Genomic DNA, 25,516 nt, shown 5'->3' on the forward strand with positions numbered 1-25,516 from the left:
GGAATTTCGTTCTGTGCCCTGCATCGCAATGCGATGCAGGGCACAGAACGACATTCGTTTTATTAATTTAATTGGTTACTTACCTGCAATCATCCATATTCTGGGTTTTATCACCCCCCACCCTGCCCCTCCCCCGCCCCGCCTGCCTGCCCCACCGGAACTCCCTCCACGGACCGTGGCTGGTCAGGACGCTGCCCAGCCAGGGGCTTATGGGGAGCCATTGCAGCCTGCATGGAGAAGAGCAAAGTGCGCATGACTGGTTTGGGCAGCCCCAGAGGGCCAGAACAAACAGTCTTTGCGCACTCAGGAGTGGACACACCACTCCTCCCCTACCCTGCTCGCAGAGCAGCCCCGCCCACCCGCCCGCCTCCAACCAAACATAAAATAGTCATAAATGAAAGTTATTACCATTTTATGTTTCTGCTTCTCGCACTGCAAGAAAACAGTGGGACAACGCACCAACGCCCTATTGGAGGAGCCGCCCCTGCAGAATTGTCCTTTGATGAAGTCTGGTTGGGTTTTGAGAAATAATGTGATGACAGAATTTTAGATATATGCAGAGAGGAGTCATATTTCCCTTCCACCCCACTGCCTCAATACATCTTTCTTTTGAATGGCTTCTTTATGTTTGCTGTTTCACTACCTGTTCTCCTTGGTGTTCAGTTTGCCTACAATTCAACTCCAGTTGCCTTCTCGAGTTTGGGAGTGATATATCATAGAAACAAAACACACCTTGAATCGTGGAGTCTGGAGAAAGCACTGCTGCAGCAATAACTTTAGTCCAGCAAGGTTTCAATGGTTCTTTTATTGATATCTTTTTCCCCCAATTTATTTCACAGCACCCATTCGCTGCTCAGCAATAGCCCCGATCAGCCTCCCAGCAGGTCTGCAGAAAGTCCTTTTGGAGCTGGGGGAACCTTTTCCAACCTGAACAGTCCATATGTGTCCTCTCCGATGATGCAGAAGTCCTTCTTCGGTGACCAGGCAAATGGAGTACACGGCTCAGCACAGCAGCTCCCACACTGCCCTCCCAAAACAAACCTCCTGTTCTCCAAGAAGGGCCATGCTAGCAGCTGCCCACCATCAATCGCCAACTCCACTGTGGACATTCCCATTCTGCTGGTCAACGGTTGTTCGGAGCACGGCAATGGTAACCCTACCTCATCGAGGAGCAGCCACGGTACAATCAAAAGAAGAGTCTCTTCCAGCTCCAGCTCAGGAATGGGGCGCATAAGCAAGACCTCTTCAGACTCATTGCTATTCTCCGCAGACAGTAAGATTTTTTTTTTTTTAAAGTTTAAGAAACAAATATTCAATTTTTCCTTGTTGTTTGTGTCTGCTATGATTGTGGCAATTATTTTTCTAATATCACTTATGGTGACATTGTAAAGTTTACCTTCTGTTACTTTAACTGTGGAATTCTTTTACTGTAAAAAATGTACATGAAGAATGTCACACCAAGTTTTTTTGCAGACAGAACTGGTGGTGAAATAGATTTAGCATGATTTTTTTTCTCAGTAACAATTTTGCAAGTTTAATATACTGCTAGTATTTTTTTCTGCATACTATGGTGTGTTCTTATTTTACTTTAATCTTAATACGAATTCCCTGATTTTGTGGAGTTTTGAGTTCGGATATTTTGTGGGATTTCTAGGCCTGGGCAGCAAATTCCGTTCCGCTCACGGAATTTGGGTAATTTCGCATTCCCCGGAGAATGCAAAATTGCCCAAAATTCTGAGTTCCGTGACTTCGTAAAATGTTTTGCTTGTTCGCGTTCTGAAATGCGTGTTCACGAGATATTCCCCCCGAGCATGCAAACAGCGATTGCGAACAGTAAAAAAGTATTGCGAACAAGCAATTCCGCGTGTTTGCGAAATTTCTGCGTGTTCGCTATGATTTTTACCGTTTTGCGGAAATTCTGCCCACCCCTAGAGATTTCCAGAGTTTTAAAGGGGATTCCACAATTTATAGATGCAAAGTCCTATAATTGCATACACCCCTTGCGACTCAAAATCGCGCTGGTGAACGTTCATCATGTTTCAGAAGGAACAACTGACACGTGGTGTCATCCAGAGAAAGTCATTTTTCTAGCGCTTGCTAGTATAATGTGGCTTGGTGTAATCCCTCAAAGGTTTTTCTGTTTATTTGAGGCACGATGGATATACAATGAATGATCAGCACTGCAATGAGGGAGTCTGTCCCTGTCTCTAGGTAAAGGGCTCTCTGCTTAAGTTTGACGGGCTAAGTGCAACATTTTTTTCTTGTATCTTACTGGTGTCCTCTATTTCCTACTCCTGTATCTTTTGTAAAGAGGCTGACCATTGGCTGATGAGTACCCAAGTAAAAAACAAACACTTTGAGATTTATTGTTGACTTAAAAAAGCTAGAATATGTTAAAATAAGTTTATTGCTATTATCACTAGAAGATGGAAAACCGGATGTAGAGGATTTGTCTCCATAAGAGACATCTTATTGTTTCATCATCGTTAAAGCCACATTGCTCAGCCCCTACTTAGAGGCCCACTGCATGCCCTCACTGTGCATCTTGTTGGTTTGCTTAAAGAAGAAAAATCTAACAGCTCTTCTGATTGTTACAGATCCTCACTCAAATGGCGAGCCAACCATGAAGTTTGTGACCGACACCTCAAAATATTGGTTCAAGCCCCACCTGAACCGTGATCAAGGTAAAGAATGGTGTGACTTGCGGCTTGTCTTATCAGAAAATCATCTTCCTCCTAAGCTTCTCTGTCTTGGTATTCCCATGTCACTCTAGTACTCTATTTTGCCGAAAATATATGGAAGGTGCTTTCATACTGCAGGATCACTCATAGATTGGGGCACAACATTCTGTGTCCATCACAGTGAAATGTTTCTAGTGGAAAAGCTAACAGGTGGGATTATCATGCATCTCAGATTCGCCTGGACAGTCCTGGTTTTCGAACATTTGATCCCTGCAAAACTCAATAAATTGATCATATGTCCCGATCTTGATAGATGTTTGATTGAACACAAAGGGAAGGAAGTTGTCTTGTCTTCCAGTGCATAATAAGTTAACAGGGTCTGGCAGAAAGCACTTGGTTTCTCACTGTCTGTGTTTTCTATGTTACTGAGCGGCTCTGTGCCCCTCAGTGGATGAAAAATTGTAGTGATGCATCTGTGCTTGTGAAATGACCTGGTTTTTATTTCCTAAAACTGATCACCCTAGCTGAGAGCTGAATACTAAGTTAAGTCACCATTGCTGACAAATGGAAAGACGTGTGCACACAACTAGCTTGATGACCCTGGAATTCCTTGCATGCAGTCAGCTCATCTGAGCTAGTAGTCTGTGTTTTATTTACAGGGATGAATCTTTGGTGATGCCTGGGCTAAAACATGTGTGCGGCCTTTCTTCAGTGTGTGATCCAAGAAGCAGCTGGCATTAGTAATATTTGTACACTAGGGAAAGTGAAACCCATTACCTGGCGCCACCTAGTGGTTTTGCTGCATTAACTAAATTGAGAAGTAGCCCGGCCTTCAGTTTTATTATTTTAAAACGTAATAACAGCAGAGCCAGCCCCCAACATATGTGGAGCATAGGGCAAGGATCCTCAGCTTTGCCCCCTTTTGAAGGACCTGTTTATTCATGAAACCGATTGCTCTTGCTTTGCAGTTGTGGAGCTCTTGACACGCAAGGAACCAGGTGCCTTCATTATCCGTGACAGCACATCCTACCGGGGATCCTTTGGACTGGCCATGAGGGTTCCATTCTCGCCCACAGTGACCAACAGCAAATCAGGTACCATGCTGCTATTGCTATGTTATGTTATGTTATGTTATTTGGGTCTTGGTATAGTGCAGGACTCATCCCTAAGGGTTATCTCTGCACTGTAACTAGCAGGTTAGATGAGATAGAGGCAGGATTAAAACAACCAGGTTTTAAGGTATTTTCTGAAGCACGGATGTACCAGAGAAGCTTGTTCCAGTGGTACAGGTCGAGGTAGGAAAAGGCTCGGCCACCTTGATTAACTGTGTGGATATGCCGGGGACATAAATAAATTGGTTACTAGATCTTAGATTCTTGTTCGGGAGGTACAGAGTGAGTCTGACCTGAAGGTACTTTTAGCCGGAGCCTGTCAAAGATTTGTAGGTCAGACATAGCAGTTTAAATAATGCTCTCTTTCGAATGGGGAGCAAGTGTAGGGCTGACGGTGTTCTTGGAGGCAGGTTGTTTACCATGTGGGCAGCAGTGTTTTAGACAACCTTCAATTTTGATAGAAGGGATTAATTAGAAAGAGGATCAGGGTGTTGTCATAATCCAGGCGACTGATTTTATTTATTTATTTATAAATTTTATAGAGCGCCTGGTGACCCGTAGGCATCCCCGCGCTATAGAGTTGTAAAAAAAACCAGGAGAGGAAAGGACCGGAAGACTATTTAGGGAATAAAAAGGTTTTTAGTTTTTTCCGGAAGAGGGCGTGGCAAGGTTCCAGGCGCAAATTGCGGGGAAGTGCGTTCCATCCTGCAGAGGCTTTGACCGAAAAGCGACGGCCACCGGTGCGAGCCTTCTTAAATTTTGGGACGATGGCCAGAGGTTCGTCGTCAGATCGAAGTGTTCTTGGGGCTTTGTAGGGGGCGACCAGGTCTTTCAGGGCGGCCGGGCCGGCACCATTGATGAGTTTGTGGCTGGTGCACATGGCTTTAAACTCTACTCGCTGGCGGACAGGGAGCCAGTGCAGGGCCTTGAGGGCCGGTTTGGCAGAGGCTCTGGGAGGGAGGTTCATAATGAGCCTTGCCGCGGCGTTTTGTGCCCGTTGGAGTTTGGCCAAGGTGAATTCCGGAGCGCCGAGGTAGACGGCGTTACTGTAGTCCAGCCGGGCTAAGATGAGCCCTTGAACCAGAAGTTTCCTGGACAGGGGGGGGAGGAGAGGGAGAATTTTGCGGATTGACCGCAGGAGGCCAAAACATGTTCCAGTGGTCTTGGTGGCCTGGGTCTTCATGGTGAGGTTCGGTTCCAGCCAGACACCTAGCGTTTTAATTTCTGTCTTTGGTGTGGGTATCTCACCAAAGGCGTCCGGCCAAACCGCGGGGGGGATGGCAGACCATTTGTTGCCCAGAAGCATAATTTCGGTTTTTGCACCGTTAAGCTTCAGGGAGGATTTGCACATCCAGGTGTGAATGTCCTGGAGACAGTTCCGCAGGCTGTCTGGGTGTTTGTCCAGCTGGGAGAGAGAGACGACAAGTTGGGTGTCGTCAGCATAGTTTACTATTTTTATCCCGTAAGGGGTCACGACGTCTTCCAGGGGGGCCATATAAACATTAAACAGGGTGGGACTAAGCGAGGACCCCTGAGGGACTCCACAGGTGAGTGGTAGGGGGTCTGAGCGAGAGTTGCCGTCCCACACCTGGAATGAACGACCTGAAAGGAAGGAGTTAATCCAAGCGTGAGCTGTACCCACAATTCCTGCCCTGGCCAGGCGATGTAAAAGGACATCGTGATCCACCGTATCAAAGGCGGCACTGAGGTCCAGGAGGATCACTGCCACTGATCCTCCTGAGTCCAGAATGCACCTTGACTCCTCGATGACAGAGAGGAGGGCTGTGTCCGGGCCCTGGCCGGGCCGAAAGCCGGTTTGGGATGTGCGCAGGATTTTGTTGGTCTCAAGAAATAGGGAGAGTTGTGAGTTAACTAGTTTCTCAGCCATTTTGCTGATACAGGGAAGGAGTGATATGGGTCTGTAGTTGGACATATCGTCCGGGTTCAAATGGGGCTTTTTGAGCAGGGCCTTGACGACCGCGTTTTTCCAGTTGGGAGGCACTATGCCTTGGAGAAGGGAGATGTTAATAAGATCCATGATGGTAGGGGCAATGCTGGGAGACACAGATTTTAAAAGTCTGGCCGGGGCCGGATCAAGGGGGGAGCCACTTTTCATTTTGGCTAACGTGGAGGTGACCTCACTAAGGGAAACTGCTCTAAAGGAGGACAGCCGCGGGCTGTTAGTACAGACCTCTGTATCAGCATAATTAAGGGGGGTGGTGGGAGGGAGAGAGTCCAGTATTTGCGCGATTTTTGAGTTGAAGAAGGAGGCAAGGTCGTTGCTTCTGTCCGGAGGGGCATGGGCAACAGTGGGTGCCACGGGAATGGTGAGGAGTTCCTTGAGGATCGAGTAAGATTCCTTTGCGGAATTAGTGGCGTTATGTATTCTATTGTCGTAGAATCCTGCCTTGGCTAGTTTGAGAGCCGATTTGTAGCGTCTTACCTTGCTATTGTAGATGTCTTTGTTACTGTGGAGCCAGTCCTTTCTCCACTGTCTCTCAGCCTTTTTGCACTCTTTGCGGAGGTCACGAAGGTCCTGGTCAGGGGTGTACCAGGGAGCCTGGCCTTTTATCCTGTTTTTAATCTCCCGATTTTTTATGGGGATAATACTGTCGAGGGAGGAGGATATCCAATCGCTAACTTGGGAGTCGGCGGTGGAGGAGTCCTCCGTGAGACTTGGGGTTGAAGCGTCCAGGGCTGTGGACCAGGCCTCCACCGAGAGACTGGCCCACGCTCTGTCTCTAGTGAAGGTAGGGGTTTTTTGGGGCTTCTTAGATGCTCCAGGGAGGTGGGTTGTGACCAGAAAATGGTCCGTCCACGGGAGCGGTAGAGAATTAATGAAAAGGAGGGAGGGGATATTGGAAAACACCGGGTCGAGAAGGTGCCCTTTCGTATGTGTTGGGCCAGAGTTGGCCAGAAGAAGACCAAAGGCCGCTAGTTCGCCCATTAGGTCGGCTGCTCCTACGTCCAGAGGATCCTCGAAATGAATGTTGAGGTCGCCTGTAATAAGGAAGTTGGGTGTCAGGTGTGCCGAGGAGGAAACAGTTTCCAAAAGGGCGGCCGTAAAGGGGCCAGAGTGGCCGGGCGGCCGATACACCAGGAGGCCTGACAGGGAGTTAGTCGGGGAATACTGAATCGTGAAGAGGCAGCTCTCTGAATCCTGAATCGCACAGTCTTTGGTTCGACAGGTGAAGTGATCCCTGTGGATTATGGCTGATAAATAATGCCTGAGCGAGTGTCTTCCTGCAGCTCAGAGGAAACCGCCAAAAGATTTTCGTCTAAAAGTATACCCAGGTTCCTAGCAGTTCCACTGGGCAATGGGGCGGGACCAAGTTCCGCTGGCCGCCAATCCTCCACCCAACTGAGCTGGGCTTTGCCAAACTGAGGAATCTCTGTTTTGCTATTATTCGTTTGGAGACAACTGAGGGACATCCAGATGGCAATTTTTCTCAAGCAGGTAACAAATCACTGTTTGATATTCTCAGTGTCGTTCTCAAATGAGATGACCAACGGAGTGTTTTCTGCATAAGCAGGGCCGGACTGGCTACTGGGCGTTTTGGTGTGCTGCCAAGCTGGGGGCTGATTTCGTTGATGGGTACCTGTGCTTAAAACCATTTGTTTTGCTTTGTTTACTTAGAAGCACATGCAGGTCCCCATCAACGAAATCAGCCCCCACCGCAATGAAATCAGCCCCCTGCTTGTCAGCACATCAAAACGCCCAGTAGCCAGTCCAGTTCTGTGCATAGGAAAAAGTTTCAAACCCATAGGACTTCACTACTTGGGCTAGGGGGCTACGTAGATGTTGAAAAGCGTAGGTCTCAAGGAGGGACCCTGAAGAACCATCTTATCCAAGGCAATAGTCGTCTTGGAGTGGAAAATACCCATGGAAAATGTGTATGGACCCTATCCATAAGGAAATCTGTAGTATTCTCCTATTACTACCTATCTCTTATGGTAACTTGTCCCTAGCTGCTCAGCCTGTGTGAGTGTTCTGAGTGGAATGTAGGTGTGTGGGCCGTGAGTGGAATGCTTGGATGACTGGAGCTGAATGATAGTTGGGTGGATGGGGATGAGCAGCTAGCAGGCTGCTCCCGGTGGGACTGTTGATGGATACATAGGACTGCTGATATACCTGTTGGTGAGGATTTGTACATGTTTATCTGCTCCTGAAATAAACCTACATTGGCTTCGTTACACCGGCTTTGTCCTGATTATTACATCTATTTCTGGCGACGAGGTAAAGACGTTCCTACGCAAAAACAGAGGGTACAAGTGGCCCGAGAAACCTCATCATGATTTCTACAATACGCTGGAGTAAAGATACTACAAGTAACGGACGACTGAACAAACCAAATGGAACAAGATGTCATGAAAAAAACATTCATGAGACCTTACAGGTACCTTCCTCTAAAGATATTAAGCTTCAAATGAAACAAAAGGATCAAACACAATGACAGCGCGCTGTGCAGTCCCACCGGTGTCTATCACACCGGACAGCCCCCAGACAATCATGCTGTACTCTACCTCTAGAGTTAACTTCAACAAGAAGCTCCATGGATGCTGTGCAGAGAGAGCTTTCATACACAGTAAGCCTTTTCTGTAAAATCAAGGGTACTGCGCAGTGTGACTCGCATATGTATTCTGACAAGGGAAAGTCTGTCTGATTCTGTTTGTGTGTGCCTGAAGCATGAAGGCACTGGATCACCTGCCCCTACACATTTGGGCTCACATCAGATCTTGCAAAGTGTGAAGTTTTACTCATCTCACCTGTGGTTGTGCCTGGTAGAGCGATGACAGGTCACAAGATGGATTTGGTGGCACACAGCTTTGGCCTATGGGCAGTGTATGCTCAGATGGACTTTGCGCAAATAAACCTGGATTATTCTTTGGCAGTGGGATACTCACACAAGCGGTGTACAAACCAAACCAAGTCTGGCAGTAGTCAAGCTGAGCCTTCTACTTTTGTTTAAGGCATGGTAGGACATGATTTGTATTTTACACAGATCTTCTCAAACCACACAAACATATTTAGCAAGTGTGAAAAGACAGCAGCATCTGGAACAGAGTCATTATTCACGAGTTAGGTGGAGCATGTTTTGACTTTTCAATGCTTGTTGAGACTTCGATTGCCGCTCACTTTGGTGGGTAAACAGCCTTTACATCGAAACTTTTACAACGCACTACCATTACAACGCGGTCATTACAACGCAAACCATTACAACGCATTGTGCTGGGGGGCGCTCTAGGATAGGGAATAAGTTTAATTTTCCATCCAACACCTTCCCTAGTGTCCACGGGGACTGGAGTTGGAATAGAAAATTAAACTTTTCACTATCCAGCACCTCTAAGCGCTATGCGTTGTAAAGGTATGCGATGTAAAAAACGCGTTGTAAAGGCAGCCGTTGTAATAGCCTGCGTTGTAACGTCATACATCCACTTTGGTGCAGTCCTAAGGTCGCGCGCAGTCTCTGGTGATTTCTCCTTCATCTCGATGATCTCCATTGTGACGCTTCAGCTGCAACATTGCCCTCTGGTGTTTTGGCGCACGCTGTTGCTTTGAGCCATCCGGCTCCGCGCCAGAAAACGTGCCGCCATCTTAAAGGCTGGCAATTCTTCTCTTCGATTTCAAGTACTGGACTCCCACGTTGCCAACCACGTCACTTCTTGCTTGTTCCAGTAAAGAAGAACGGTTGAAAACCTGTCACAGCTCGGCTTAGATCGTTTTGGCACCGTTTGTTGTGCAATCGAGTTTTAAGATGTTGACAGGTATGCCATTGTTGGAAATTGTTCTTCACATCATCCGGTGCATGGTAGATAATCCAAATTATTTCAGGTACTTAACGTTGTTGAAATTCTGTGTACATTGGAGCGTATGTACACCATTGTAGATGACATTAAACTTCATTACAACATCAAGTCATTTCTTTATCACAACGGCAAGAACATTCTTTGAAGGCTCATCGGAGTTTTTCTCTTCTCGAGTGCAATGTAGCATTGTTGAATAGTGTATTCTAGTTTTCATGCGTTTCTTCAGCATTCACTGCGCTGTACTTTGCTGCCATCTATTGGCTATTTTTCACATTTGCTTTTGGATACTTTATTTCCATATCTGTTTGCTGTGTTTAAGTCAAAATTTCACTTTGCAGTATGTACATCACCAATATTTAATGTCTTATGTCAAGTACAGTGTTACTGTAATACGGCTTCCATACTTCGCACACTGAGTTTCGCTTACATTGGGAATGTTTCTTTTTGAATCGTTAGCTGTTTTACATAATCCCTTACGCGAGGGATGTCCATTGGGTTTGTTACATTTTCTTACAGGTGCCCCTACAAGGGGTGAGTGTACCCTTACATGAGGGTTGGCCCTACAGTGGGGTAGGTTTTGGGATTTTTACGCTTTATTACATTGTACCTGGATGTCCATTGGGTTTGTTACATTTTCTTACAGGTGCCCCTACACGGGGTGAGTGTACCTTACATAAGGGTTGGCCCTACAGTAGGGTAAGTTTGGGAATTTTTACATTTTTTACATTGTACCCTTACTTGAGGGTGGTCTTTTTGAATGGTTGCAGGGGTGGGTCCCTGCGTGCTTAAGATGCCTTGCGCCGCACAAGTTTTCTGGCCTTCTCACATTGGAGAACTTTCACATTTTATGTAACTGGTTGTCCCTTAGTTACTATTGGTGCAGGACATTGGGTTCTTGTCCCTCTTGTCCACATTTTCATATACGTTGTCCCCTGTTTAGGGTGGCGGCAGGAGTTTGGGTCCTAGTCCCTCTTTCCACACTTTTACATGGTGCTTACCCTTCAAGGGATTATACATTTTCCTATTCAATTTATTGTCTTTATTAAGAGAGGGAGATGGGCATTTCATATTTTATATTATGTACCTTTTCTCTTCTCTCTTTATCTTTCTTAGTCGCTACCCCTCTCATGATGTCTTTCCTGTCATCCCTGGGTTACTGACTATGTTGCTTATCTTTTAGCTCGTACATTTATGCTTGTAGTTTTAGACATTTTTATTATTTATCTGATCTTGTATTTTTAGGTCTATAGTTTCAAGATGTTTTGTTTCGTCCTTCATTTATAAGGAAAGAGATATGTAGTATTCTCCTATTACTACCTATATCTTATGTTAACTTGTCCCTAGCTGCTCAGCTTGTGTGAGTGTTCTGAGAGGAATGTTGGAGTGTGGGCCGTGAGTGGAATGCTTGGATGACTGGAGCTGAATGGCAGTTGGGTGGATGGGGCTGAGCAGCTAGCAGGCTGCTCCCGGTGGGACTGTTGATGGATACATAGGACTGATGATATACCTGTTTGGTGAGGATTTATACATGTTTATCTGCTACTGAAATAAACCTACATTGGCTTCATCACACCAGCTTTGTCCTGATTATTACAAAATCCTTCAGCCAGTTGTAGTCGGCTCCCCAGGTGCCTTTCTGATGAAGACCCTGCACCAAAATGGAAAGGTAGATGGTATTGAACGCCACCAATAAGTCAAGCAAGACCAACATGGCAGGGTTTCCGGTATCCAGGGATAACCTAATAGTGTCTACTACTGCAAGCAAAGCAGCCTCTTTACTGTGTGAATGTTTGATGTACAATTGAGAGATGTCCAACAAACTATTGCTCTCCAAATAGGAGGAGAGCTGTTTGTTTACCTAAACCTCCAAAAACTTCCTTAACAGAGGGAGGAGGGAAAAGGACGATAACTGGTTGGATCCTTGAGGTATGCATTAGGTTTTTTCAGGGTAGGTGTAACATGAGCTGCTTTTCAGAGCGGTGGAACAGTAGCTTAAGTCAGGGACTGGTTACACAATGCTTTAGTAACAGGTGCAAGAAGAGGAGAAAGAGTTACAATGGTCTGAGACAGACAGAGATTGGAAGGGGAGCCATATTTTGCTTTAGCTAGACACAAAGGCTCAAGCCTATCGAGTACTGCCAAATCAGTATTTCATGGTAGATCAACTGTGCCGGGATCAATTGAAGAATTAAATGTGGGATGAAAACTGCAGTAGATATTATCAATTTTAATTTGAAAGTGGCTGGCCAAGGTGTCACAAAGAGTCTTGGAGGCAGGAATAACAAAGGAACATGCATTGGTTTGACAAAGGTGTTTAGAATTCTGAATAATTCCTTCAAGGAGGTGCCTGCCTGATCTATTTTGTTGTCAATTTGTTGCCTGCGTGCTATCCTTATTTTACTGTGGTACGCACATAGTGCACATTTCAATATGTGTTTATCTGTACTAGTTTTTGACGACCTCCATCTGCGCTCTATCCTTTTACAGTAAGATTTGCGATGATGAAGGCTAGAGCTCTGGCGCATTTAGAGGGTTGTTTTGGTAAGCTGTGCCACCCTCAACCTGTTCCTCAGGTGAGACTAGCTTCCTAGAGTCTGTGTTTGGTCCTCCTGATAGTTATTACCCGAATTTCACTTTAACCAAGCAATTGGGGGACGAGGTGCTTGGAGCATCTCTACATTTTAAATCTAATTCGAATGTTTGGACTCGCTATGTTATTTCACAATTTCAGACTTTTAGTTAAGACATTGTGATAATTTTATGACTGCGTATCAGTGGCTGTACACTGCTTGTTTATACTTTCGGTCAGGTTAACAATGCTCAAAATGTTATTTATTCACGTGGTTCCTTTCTATAGGGCTCACTTCTAGGCAATTCCCAGCTTTAAAATTTTCCAAACATCCTATTTGACACAAACATACTATTTTAACTTGTATACGATTCTCACTGCAATGCATACAAACGATAATATGAATTATTGTTTTGACACGCAACGCAAAATTCACATTTGAATTCTGTTCGGTGATGAAATAATATCCCTTAAGTTTATTCTTGCTTTTTGGGTAAAATAGTGTTCGCATGGAGCAATAGTTGAAAACTATCTGTGTTCAGTTCCTTGCTCCATTAAAAGTTTGTTTCTATTAATTATGTTCTCTTTCTAGTGTCTGTAAGTAGTAGGGCTGTATGACGACGTTCTGCACAAATGTCATGTTATCACCAAACTAATTTATCTGACATTATTATTTTGTTTCTTAAGGCGAAGAGTCCAGTGATCACATACGGCATTTTCTGATTGAGTCCTCGCCAAAAGGTGTTCACCTGAAAGGCGCCTCCGAAGAGCCCTATTTCGGTGAGAGGATAGTGCATGCATGGGAAAGCGATATCTGTACCACTCATAGTTAATGCACATGGTGAAGCCTCATCAATCATAAGGCTTTTATCAAATGCTCAAGTCGACCATTGATCCTCAATTTGTCGAGACCAGCTTCTTTGGTACAGTTGAGTTAGGCGTTTCGATTTGTAAATAGAGCCCTGAGTTTGGTGAAAGTACTTAGAGGCTTGCCCTAGACCCAGGCAGGTAGATGAACTTACTTAGAGGCTTGCCCTAGAACCAGGAAGGCAGGTTACATTACTTAAAGGCTTGCCCAAGAGCCAGGCAGGTAGGTAAAATTACTTAGCGGCTTGCCCTAGACGCAGGCAGGTAGATGAACTTACTTAGAGGCTTGTCCTAGACCCAGGCAGATAGGTTACATTACTGAGAGGCTTGTCCTAGACGCAGGCAGGTAGATTAACTTACTTAGAGGCTTGTCCTAGACCCAGGCAGGTAGGTTAAATTACTAAGAGGCTTGCCCTAGACACACATTACAAAAGAAGGGTAAACTCAATACGTGTCGCTGGGACCTGGGTGCTTGTCAGTACAAAGGGAAGGGGTCCCAGAACACTGTTAATATGCAATAGACATAGCTTAGTGTAAGGAATAGAAGGTAGGTTAAATTACTTAGAGGCTTGTCCTAGACCTAGGCAGGTTGGTTACATTACTTGGATGCTTGTCCTAGACCCAGGCAGGTAGGTTAAATTACTTTGAGGTTTGCCCTAGACCCAGGCAGTTAGTTAGGTTAAATTACTTAGAGGCGTGTCCTAGACCCAGGCAGGTTGGTTAAATTACTTTGAGGTTTGCCCTAGACCCAGACAGTTAGTTAGGTTAAATTACTTAGAGGCGTGTCCTAGACCCAGGCAGGTAGATGAACTTACTTAGAGGCTTGTCCTAGATCCAAGCAGGTTGGTTAAATTACTTAATGGCGTTTCCTAGATCCAGGCAAGTAGGAAAAAGTACTTAGGAGTTTGTCCTAGACCCAGGCAGGTAGGTACATTTTCTTAAAGGCTCACCCTGGACCCAGTCAGGTAGATTACATTACTTAGAGGTTTGCAGGCCATGCAGGTGAAATTACTTAGAGGTTCATAGTAGACCTAGCTTATGTAGGTGAAATTACTTAGAGGCTTGTACTAGACCCAGGCCACGATCTCATGTATTTGCATCAGGTACCGATGTAGATTCGCCAAATAAATTTTTGGGGATTCCTAATATGTTTACCAATATATCTTCTTAATAGGGTGCACTGGCCAAGGGGTTTCTCCACATTTCGCATGTTGTATTGCAGTCCTTTTAAACCACCAAAAAGACAACCTATGCCAGGGCAAAAAACTATTTCCCCTATTTTTGCAAAGTTTACAATCTACGGACGACATGAAGTTAGCAAAGTTTTGTAAACTTATCAGAACTTCATCTGTGGATGAGAATTCTTACAACCCAGATTTAAGTGCAAAAACGTGCTTGCAAAATATTTTGTGATTGAATTCTCAACAAGTGTGAAGTGTTGAATGCTTAACCATATGGGATGCCTGGCTTGTTCCCATACCACTGGCCACTCCCACTGCTTCAGTTCACTTCTGCTTGTAATGCCTGAGGAGATCTCTACCAGTTCTCCTTTACTGGACAGCACCCACCCCCTCTCTGGGTTGACTAGAGGGTTGCCAGATTACATATCAGTGCATTCTGGGAATTGTAGTTTTTGTTCACTTCACTTGAACCACCTGAACAAAGATACCGGCTAATGATTTGAAATCTCAGGACAGGGAAGGTGGTGCTCGGATGATAAAAAGAAGTCTCTCCAAAAAAGGTTATTTAATTCCCGCTCATGTATGCTTCGAGAACAAGGAACGAACCAACAAAGCCAGGGGAAGAGACAAGTGGAGAATTGTAGAGAAGTCGATGAAAATAGAGCTAGTGACTTGATACATTGTCAAGTGTTACCGCTGGCGGGAAAATTGATAGAATAAATGTTGTTGCGCTATAAGTATCCAGCCGTGAGCAGAATGGAAGCAGTAATGTATACATCTTGAGCTTGCAAGCCTCATGCGCTACCATAACACAGTGTAACGCCACTGACTGCCGAAGTGTAACATGCCCTTCCTTGTCCTAGGGAGCCTGTCTGCATTGGTGTACCAGCATGCCATCATGCCGCTATCCTTGCCCTGCAAACTGTCCATCCCCACAAAGGGTAAGTTCCCACGCCCTAGTAATAGAAGCTCTATCTCTGACCCAGTCTCTCCAGAAATAGCCTAATCCAGTTGTCTTTTTTACGTGTTGTCTACACAGACTTTTGTGAAGGTGACAGCAGCCCTGAATCCTCCCCTGAATCCGCACTGCATGAGCTGAAAAGAACCGCAGGTGAGTAGAGGGTCCAGATCCAACCATCTCTAGGGCGGGGATGGCGGGGCGTGGCAGGGGCTGCAGAAGAAGCTGAGTGGGGTAGAGGATGTGCTGCATCCAGCAGCACTCAGTGAGAGCCCTAATAAAGAAAGAAAATAGCAAAAGATGCCAGGGGTAGCATACCCAGTGCTGAACCTCCACCAATAGTCTTTCACTTGCCCATACTCCCAGCATCTACCGAAGAAGAAGTGGAGGGTGCTCCCCCACACCTTCGGACCATCACCTCACTCTCGGAATTCCGAATAGCCCTCAAGACCTGGCTGATTGAATTAGCCTCTGGGACCTGCAAGTGCCTGGTTGCCCTATCGGGTGATTAGCCGTGCTTTATAAATCCTGATTGATTGAGTGTTAACAATAGGTCTATGTCTTCCTCTAGTGTTTATGACACATGCACCAATTAGACCTTAGGATCAGGTCATTTACTCCCATAAAAAAGATTGAAGTTAGTGGGCTTGCCTTTGGTTGGTGTCCGTGAAAGGCTGGCTGGCTAGGACTGCGCAGGATCAGTTGCATTTCTCGTGTTGACTGATCTCACCCCATCTTGACTAATCTTCTGAATGCTTCAGGGGTAGACAAGCAGAGTACCCCTCTGCCGCTAGTGGACTAAAGGAAGACTTAGAAGTTTGATGGGTTTCTTTTCATTGATTTCTGGCAGCCTGCAATGTTTTATACCTGACCTCTGTCTGCATGGAGACCCTGACGGGCAGCCTGGCCATACAGAAAGCCGTCTCTACCACCTTAAAGATGGAGCCGCTGCCCATTCCGACCATCGTCCACTTCAAAGCAACAGATCAAGGGATAACGCTGACCGACGTACAGAGGAAGTAAGTGGGCACTGGTTGACAAAATTAATGTTATAAGTAAAGATAAAAGTGACTGCCTTGTCAAGTAGGGGCACAAATGCCTGTTGTAGCACAGGAGGCTGCAACAAAACAACCACACGGTAACAAAGACGGAGAAACAAAATTTAGAAGTATCTGGAATAGGCAGCAAGGAATACGTTTAGAGTAGACCATCAATCTTACTCAGTCCTTACAGCACCTGTCCTTTTCCAGCTTTACTCCTAGTCTCGTGCACACTTTTCACTCCACAGCATGCACACTTTTGTCTTTAAAGTTTTTATGTTTTTATTTATTTACGTATGGGTTTGCTTTGTCATTTTTGAGCCATATTTTATAAAACTTAAACTAAAGCATCATCTAACAGAAATATGAATTTAACAATGGTGAGTTCAGAATCTTCTAAAATGTGCACGAGCAGGCACAAAATATCAAGTTCCATAATGAAAGGACTCAAAAATTCTAAATTCTTGAAATAATGGCATCTCCCCCATTTTACTATTCATAACTGAAATAGTTTTTTCCTTCCTTAATGTAGCCTGGAAATCAAGAGCTAATACTGCCACCATTTCACGGGAGGGAACTCCCTCATGATGGGGTTCGCTGGCACTGAATGGTGGCTGCTGGACTCGAGCATACCAATAGGGCAGTAGCGGCTCGCACAGGTAAGTGAGGTGCGGCGAGGCGGGATTGGTGGAAGTCGACAGATGACAAGATAAGTAATATTAGATAAATAAAACCACTTTTGGTGCGCTCGCTGCATCGCCAAGGTGCAGACTCAGCGCTGCGGAGAGCGCAAGGTGTGGTTTTATTTATTTAATATTACTTACCCGGTCACCTGTCAACTTTCCCCAACCCTGCCCCTGCCCCACCCGCAAGACCGGTGAGACGAGGCGGGGTATGTGGAAGTTGACAAACGATGCTATGTGTAATATAATAACCACTTACCTTACGCTTGCCACATCGCTGAGTCGGATATGCGGCGAGCGCAAAGTAAGTGGTTGTATTTATTTCATATTACTTATCCCAATGTTACTCGACTTCCACCACCTCTGCCCCACCCAGCCTCATCGCTTTAACATGTGCGAGCAGCGACTGCAATAGGGTATTGATGGAGCAGACTGGAGCCCTACTCAGGGTGTAATGCAGCCCCTGCAGCTCCTGCGGTGAAGGGAGGGGATAATGCTTCACAGGCTCCCAAACCATCATGGGGATCCCTATAAGCTCAAAGCCAATGAATATCTGTTAGATATGGCAGGTTAAATGAAAAAATCCAGATTCTCAGTTTGGGTGTTTCTATGTGTGTATTTTTTTGTTTACAAATGAGTGAAATCTGGTAATATGGTTGATTTCGAGTTTTTTTCATGTTTAACGCACAAAAGTCTGCATGATATGGCAAATACCATATGCTTTTCCCCGTTAAATTTCAATAGGTTTGACCTGCGGAAATGCAACAAAGGTTGAGTTATTTAATAAAACCGACAATTATCGGATGCGTTCAATATCTTCAAACTCGTAAGTCTGACCCATATGTAAACACGGGTTTATGCACGGGTCGTAATTAACAAACCCACTCTTAAACAGGTCCTAAGGGGGTCTATTCTCCTCTAAGAGTAGTAGTAGAGCTGTCAAGTACATTTTAACTGACTTATTTATGTGCTTGCTGTTTTAGGTTAAAGCTTCCAAAGAGAAAATAATAGTGTTTCACTACTTTTCTCCAAAATGTTACCAGCCAGGACTTAAAAATGCAGACCAGCTCAGTGAAAATAAACAGTCTGGTAGCAACCCTACTCATAAATCTTCAGCAAGAGATCTTTGTCTATGCCTGTCCTATCAGTCATAGGCACCGACCTCTGAAACGAATGCGGAGATTTCCACGCAATGAGGTTCACATTTTTGTGATAAATGTGACAAGGACAAGGGAGAGTGGTTGGAAAATCGGAAACCATTAATACTTTGGGGTCAATTCCGATTCGGGAAAAAACGCTCTGAATAGACCTTCGGAGCGTTTTTCTCGTACGAATCGTACCCTGCAACGTCCCCCGTATGTACGACGAAGTACGATTCGTTCCAGGAGCCGTACTCTGTACGAGTCGTACAAGACACAGTACGACTCTAATCTCCGTACGATTCTCCCTCGGAACCCGCTGTACGCAACATCTGTACGGTTCTTTGCTGGTTTTTACGACCCAGCAAGTACGATACGTGTCGGGTACGCACAGTACAACCCTTTTTCTATGGGAGCTGAAAACAACCGTAAAAGCAGAGTTCGCGCCGAAACAGGTACGGAACGCCCCCCCCGGGTACGGTGCATACCCCCCATGATCGCAGGGGTACGCACCGTACCCCTGCGATCATGGGGTGTACGAGCCGTACCCCCATTGTACGATCGGTGTACGAGCCGTACCCCCATTGTACGATCGGTGTACGAGCCGTACCCCCATTGTACGATCGCTGTACGAGCCGTACCCCCATTGTACGATCGGTGTACGAGCCGTACCCCATGTACGATGGGGGTATGGCTCGTACACTGATCGTACAATGGGGGTACGGCTCGTAGACCGATCGTACAATGGGGGTACGGCTCGTACACCCCATGATCGCTGGGGTACGGTGCGTACCCCTGCGATCATGGGGTGTGCGGTGTGTATGTGTTTGTGTGCTTTTCCGTACGACTCGCCCATACCTGACGTGGGCCGTACGAATCGCGTCCTCATACCCCGGTCCAGATTGTACTCGTCAGGTCGTACGGCATGTGTACGAGTCGTACGGTATGTGTACGAGTCGTACGGTTCACGGTTTCAGCCTTGCAATACGTACCGATCGCGACGATTCGGACGGATTCGCGGAATACGGATCGTACTTCGCGATTCGGACGGACGGGTACGATTCGTACGGAGAGGGCTCCGGATACAAATTGTACGGACATTTTCTTTCCTGAATCGTAATCGACCCGTATGTAGGTGAGGTTTGGGAAAATGTAATGAGTGTTTTAGGGAGGCACATGCTAATATGAAATACAGTTGTGAGAGAGAAGGACACTTGTTATTCATAAAAGTCACACCTAAATCTACTGCAGTAGTACATCAGACAAAATAGGCCCAAGTCTAGCTCAGCCAACAGTTGGAGCATGTCAAGGAGCACACATGGAGAGTCACTGGTACTGCAACACATCTGCAAATGTCAAAATAATGTCTGCACTTCATTACCTGTGCAGTGGCTATTTCTAAAGGGTCATTGGAGACAATGTGGCCATCTCAGAGGCAAGCTAATCTCAAAGCTTCACTAGCTGAATGCATCCATCAATGTACTGGCTTTTCCAAACTCCATGCTGTGTGTCAGGCATTCTGAAAGTCCGGACTGGTTATTGATCAGCATGTTGCATTTTGGAACTTTAGTTTACTTGTCAACATTGCAAGTATGAACTAAAAATCAAAGCATGTAAAGTTCTGGTGGATAAAAATCTAAGTCTGGAAGAGCCGTTGTGGTAAATATTTAATTTACTATCATAATTTCTATGCAGGTAAGTACTTAATCAATAATAACTCAATCGGAAAGAAGGAGGCAGAGTCCGTGGTGTTAGAGTTCTTAGGGGTTTTATTCCTTAAAAAGGAATGGTCATGGCTTAGCTATCATGTTCCCGCAACCACACAGGGTTCAGGAAGGGATAGAAGAGTGCGCACACATTTTATTGACAGTACATAGCTTATATACTTAATTCATTGTCATAGAAAAACATGTGGTAGGCGTAACAGCTGAGAGAAGACAAGATAACAGTATCCACGTGTTAGCAATACGTAATCAGAAGGCGTGAACTAGGCGTGAACTAGAGGTGTGTGCTAGAAACGTCACCAAATAGGTGTCACAGAAGGGGTGGCACTAACAGAAATGTTGCAATGTCAGCAGAAATCGGAAACTTGGATGCGCGCGCAGCTGCATGACGTGTGATTGACGTGAGACTGGAGGGTGCAGGAAACTTGACATTTACACTGACGGAAAGAGACAGAAGTCTGGCATGTCAGATCAACTTGTACTTCTATCATATCTGATATCTGATGTTTGGGAACCATACTATCTGGAGGGAAAGGTCTCTGGGGCAGAAGCTAATCTATACTGACTGTGAGTGCGTGTATAAGCGCCTGAGTGTCTGCATGAGAAGCGTGGGGGCATGGGCCTTCCATGGGAGCATGGTAACAGAGGCTATGAATTACTTGCACGGAGACAGGTTGGCCCTTTGCTCTACAGATGAGGGAGATGTTTACTGAAGCTAGTAGGCAGGAATGTATTTTCGAGGAGCGGAACAGATAACTCGAAGGTTATAGTCAGTCTTGGCAGGCAGCAGGCTGAGCTGAGCACGGTGGGCCGCGCTGGAAGTAAGTCAGAGTTCACGGGTACAGAGGCAGCCTGGGCTGAGGTTTTCAGAGTCAGAAGCCAGAAAAATGGCTCGATGGCAGAAATTCAGGGCCTACTTTGCCAGAGCTGAAAAACGTGTAAGGTACACTACAAAAAGACGTTGGCATAGCATACTTAGGAACGGACTATTCAACCCATTCAGGGTGGGTCTGAAAGAGGACATGTTAACGTTGGACGCAAATGTATTTGCGTCTTCGTAGCTGGCACAGGAGGGAAGTTACATGCACTTTAAGCTGGTACATGGAGTCGGTGGGGTACACGCTAGGGAACACAATCTTGACCATAAAATTTATATTTCCTCATTCCCTCCTTGTTCCCTACGGACCCTTCATGATATATCGATCCTCATGAATCGATCAGTTTGTTCTTGTAACATCATTTGTTCTTCTTTCTTTCTTTCACGTTTTGAGAGGAAACTGGAATGTTCAATGCATGATGTGGCACACAGTCCACAAATCGCTGGCCCACACTGTAGGCACAGGCAGCAACTGAATACTAGGACTAGGCCAATGCCTAGGAAGGATAGGATCTTCCATCCCCAAGCTGTCAACGTTGTCCAGAACCAACCGGACCAAGTCCAGGTGCCTGGATTCTGATGTATCAGATTTGCAATTTTATGAAGACGTGTAATAGCTTGATATACAGATGGTGCGTTTTGGGGAATGAAAATACAGCAACTTGACCCGATGACCTTACAGGCTCCACCTCTATCTGCCAAGATGACGTCAATAACAAGACGATTCTGAAGAACAACAACCCGCATGGCGGACTGCTCTTCTGTTAAGTTACCTAAGGCGGAGGCAGTTTCATTCACTACTGCTTCAAGGGTTCTAGTTAATCTGCGTATCAGTTTACTATTTTGGACGGGACCTAAAAAGAAAAAGAATCCTTTATTAAAATCGGTGTATTGTTCCCATGCTGTTTCTGTATAGTCGACAAGTGAGATATCTCTTCTGAGTCTGTTCTTTGCTAGATTTGTATTTCTGTGATAGTCAGGAGGAGCTAGAAAAACAGGTGGCAGAAGGAATGCAATGTAACAGGTACCATCCCAATCTGGAGGTAAGCGTATGTATGCGGTATGACCACAAACAAAATAGGAATGACGGGTAGCTCTAAAAGAAGACTTGCCTTGATCACTGAATTCGACCACAATAGTACATTTACTATGGCCTAAGTGTACTGAACCTTTCTTGCTGACACATAATTCACCAGTGACTGGTAGTACTGACATAGCGGGCAGGACTGGAGCAGGTTCGGATTCAACTGTAAGGATCATAAGGTTAATTGTGTAATTACCTAGTCCATAAACTTCGTTTTCTAGATCAGTCCCTATTCTAATGGGGAGTCCCTTCTTGTCAGGATAACAGGCATTAAGCAGAACTAAGTTCAAGTTTCCCCAAACCCAGCTCCCTTTGAAAACAGCAATATCAGGATCTACGGAATTTATTATTCTAAACCAGGCACCGCAGGAGCCATTGTGAGTAAACGGGTACGGAAAGAGGGGCAGAGCTCCCTTGTATTTCTGGTAGGGAGGGAGTCGGCCACATATCCAGCAATTTGTAGCATTGTTAGTCTGATGGGAATGATGTAACATACTAATGAATGTGTTGTTGCGCAGCGCAAGTCTGTAAGAAAGTTCATGTGGAGGTAGCTTACTAAAAGAATGTTCAGCAGAAACATTATAAGCAGATTGTTCACGCTTGAAAATAGGGTAATAGATGGGGAGCAGGATACTCGCAATAATTATCAGAACACTTAGAAAAAACATAATTAATAATGTCACCATACAGTGACTACGTAGTGATTTGCAATATGTACGTTTCTTTAATTGTCTTTCTCTCTCTCTATCTCGATCTAGGGGATACATGTCAGAAACTATTTAACCGATTCACCTAGGGGAGGACTTAAACAATTAAACTGTCTGACTTGCTAGATCGGAGCTTCATACGGTACTCCTCTTGGGGAGTTTTCTCTCGTTCGGAAGTTTTAAAGTCACTAGTTTTGATACAGTCTTTGGTGGGGGTGGACGAGCCTGGATCTGGTTTCAGTTCGTTATATTTTTTGATATGGCTCGTGTGGACCCACCCCTTTCTGCCTTCCAGTTTCACTGCGGTCCTCGTTGTAAGAAGGACGGTCTTTGGCTCCTTCCAGCGGGGCTCCAGCGGACTCTTTCTGTCGAAGTTCCGTACTAAAACTGTGTCACCAGGACGGACATCATGCGGCTTTACATCAGTGTTGTCGGGGAAAGCTGCGGCAACCTGTGAACGACATGATTGGAGTGCAGACATCAAGGAGGCAAGATAATCTGTCAACATATTACAATCTACATCAGTGATCTTTTTCGGAATGGGCGTCCCCCACATATTCGGTGGTCTACCAAAGACCACTTCGTACGGGGATAGTCCTGATCTCGAATGGGCAACCATCCTCATGTAGAATAGTGCCACGGGCAGGGCGACTATCCAGTCGACCCCTTTCTCTTTACATATTTTTGCAAGGCGTGTCTTTAATGTCTGGTTATGCCTCTCTACAAGGCCTGCGGCTTCGGGATGTCGGACACAATGGAATCTCCACTGGTATCCTAGCAATAGGGAAACCTGCTTCATTAATTCAGATGAGAATGGCTGACCGTTATCTGAGTACACGACACGAGGCAAGCCGTACCGTGGGAAAAATTCACGAACCAGCTGCCTGGCAGTGGTCGGAGCAGTATAATCTGGGACGGGGTATGCTTCGGTCCAACGGGACAGTGCACAAACAATTACGAGGACATATTTGAATCCTCGACAACGGTCCATCTGGATATAATCCATCTGGAGGACTTCAAAAGGGTGATCGGGAGGATGAAATCCACCTTGCTCTACAGGGACGCTTTTACCTGGATTGAACTGACAACAGATCATGCAAGTACGCACTTTCTGTTTTGCTGCTGCTCGTAAGTGTTTATTACTCCAAAGATTTTGTAAACTGTCTAGCATTGCTTTTACTCCTAGGTGTGCTGGACTATGTGCTGTATTAACCATGACTTGAACCATAGAGTCAGGGAGAAACCATGTAGATTTTCCCTTCGTCATCCAACCTTGTTCTGTTTGAATCCCTCCTAGTTCAGTCCATTTCTTTATTTCATCTGGAGTAGCATGTGCCTGAATATCTATTACATCTAGTGTGGGATCCCTGACTGTCATACAATTTGTCGGTCCTATTGTCTTTGTCATGTCAGTTGTCTGAGTGTGAGTCAGTGCTGTATGTTTTGCTGTCTGGTCTGCCAGGTCGTTACCCTGGGAAACAGAATCTGTAACTTTAGTATGTGCTTTACACTTCATGACGGATATGCCTGAAGGCAGATGTATTGCTTCTAACAGTGCTTGAATGAGGGGACCATGTTGGATCTTGGTACCATGAGAGGTCAGAAAACCTCGTTCTTGCCATAACATACCGAAGTCGTGTACAACTCCGAACGCATAACGGGAATCAGTGTATATGTTGACATTTCTGTTTTTGGCTAGAATACAGGCTCGGGTCAGAGCAATAAGCTCTGCTGCTTGAGCGGACAGTGTGTCAATACGATGTGTTTCTTTTACTTCGGTTTCAGTGGTCACTGCATAGGCGGCCACTAATTCTCCTGTACTTGTTCTCATACATGAACCATCCACATAAAGTGTCAGGTCTGGATTTGTCAGTGGAACATCTGTTAATTCTCGTCGGGGCTTTGTTACTGCATTAATGATTTCTATACAATCATGCGGAGCTGGATCTGTCATAATTGTAGGTAACAGTGTTGCGGGGTTCAGAATGCTGCAACGTCGGATTTCTATGTGAGGCTGGAATAGCGTCAATTCATAACCTGTCAGTCGTGCTATAGTCAAGTGTTGAGTCTGGGTTCTGTTTAAAAGAACCTCTACAGAATGTGGAACTTGTACTGTTAACTGATGCCCTAGAACAATTGAGTCGCTCTGTCTGATTGCTAGTGCTGTTGCTGCTACAGACTTTAAGCACGCAGGGAGTGCCTGGGCTACTGAATCCAATGTACTTGAAAAATAAGCGCAAGGCTTATATGAACCTGCTTGATCTTGGGTGAGGACAGACAATGCTGTACCATCACGTTCTGTAACAAAAAGTGTAAACGGCTTGCTGTAACATGGTGTTGCTAAAACTGGTGCTCGACATAATGCTTTCTTTAGTTCCTCAAAGGCTTGTGTATGTTCCTGAGTCCAAGGGAGGACAATCGAAGTCGCTGCCTCCTGTGTCGTTAACTGGATGAGTGGTTTAGCTAGAAATGCATATTGAGGAATCCATTGTCTGCAGTACGAGGTGAGGCCTATGAAGGCCCGCACTTCCTTTTGTGTCTGGGGTCGTGGCATATTTACAATTAACTGAATGCGATCAGGAGTGAGCTGTCTCCCCACTTTGGACAGCAAGTGACCCAAGTACACAACTTGCTGACCACAGAATTGTAGCTTCGAAGGAGACACCTTGTGTCCCTTGTCGGCCAAAAAATGTAAAACTGTCAGTGATGCTTGTTCACATTCGGGCTCACTTCGTGCGGTGATCAGCAGATCATCGACGTATTGCAGTAAAGCAGTGTTAACTGGCATTTGAATACAATCTAGTTGTCTTTTCAGTGCTTGACTATAGATGCTGGGGCTTTCTGTGAATCCTTGAGGTGCGCGGGAAAATTTGAAACTTCGTCCATTTAAACTGAATCCGAAGAGATATTGGCTCTCTGGATCAATCGGTACACTAAAGAAGGCGTTCTTGAGGTCAATTACAGTAAAGAACGTTGCCTCTGAATCAATAGCAGTCAATAGAGAAGAGATATCGGGGACCACAGGGTATTGTGGTACAATACATTTATTCAGCTCTCGAAGATCAATCACCAGCCGATATACTGGC

General features: G+C 45.4%; 1 protein-coding gene across 1 annotated transcript in view; it reads left to right on the forward strand.

The window, feature by feature from the left end:
* Positions 1 to 25,516, forward strand: part of TNS4 (tensin 4) — a 101,303-nt gene that overhangs the window by 57,496 nt on the left and 18,291 nt on the right. The window contains exons 4-10 of the mRNA XM_086924225.1: positions 840 to 1,273; positions 2,598 to 2,684; positions 3,650 to 3,775; positions 12,858 to 12,950; positions 15,082 to 15,159; positions 15,258 to 15,329; positions 16,027 to 16,195. Of these exons, the coding sequence (XP_086780351.1) occupies positions 840 to 1,273; positions 2,598 to 2,684; positions 3,650 to 3,775; positions 12,858 to 12,950; positions 15,082 to 15,159; positions 15,258 to 15,329; positions 16,027 to 16,195 (1,059 nt within the window). The remainder of the gene's footprint in view (positions 1 to 839; positions 1,274 to 2,597; positions 2,685 to 3,649; positions 3,776 to 12,857; positions 12,951 to 15,081; positions 15,160 to 15,257; positions 15,330 to 16,026; positions 16,196 to 25,516) is intronic.

This window comes from Lissotriton vulgaris, chromosome 5 (genome assembly GCF_964263255.1).
Source record: "Lissotriton vulgaris chromosome 5, aLisVul1.2, whole genome shotgun sequence".
In the NCBI taxonomy this organism is placed as follows: Eukaryota; Metazoa; Chordata; class Amphibia; order Caudata; family Salamandridae; genus Lissotriton; species Lissotriton vulgaris.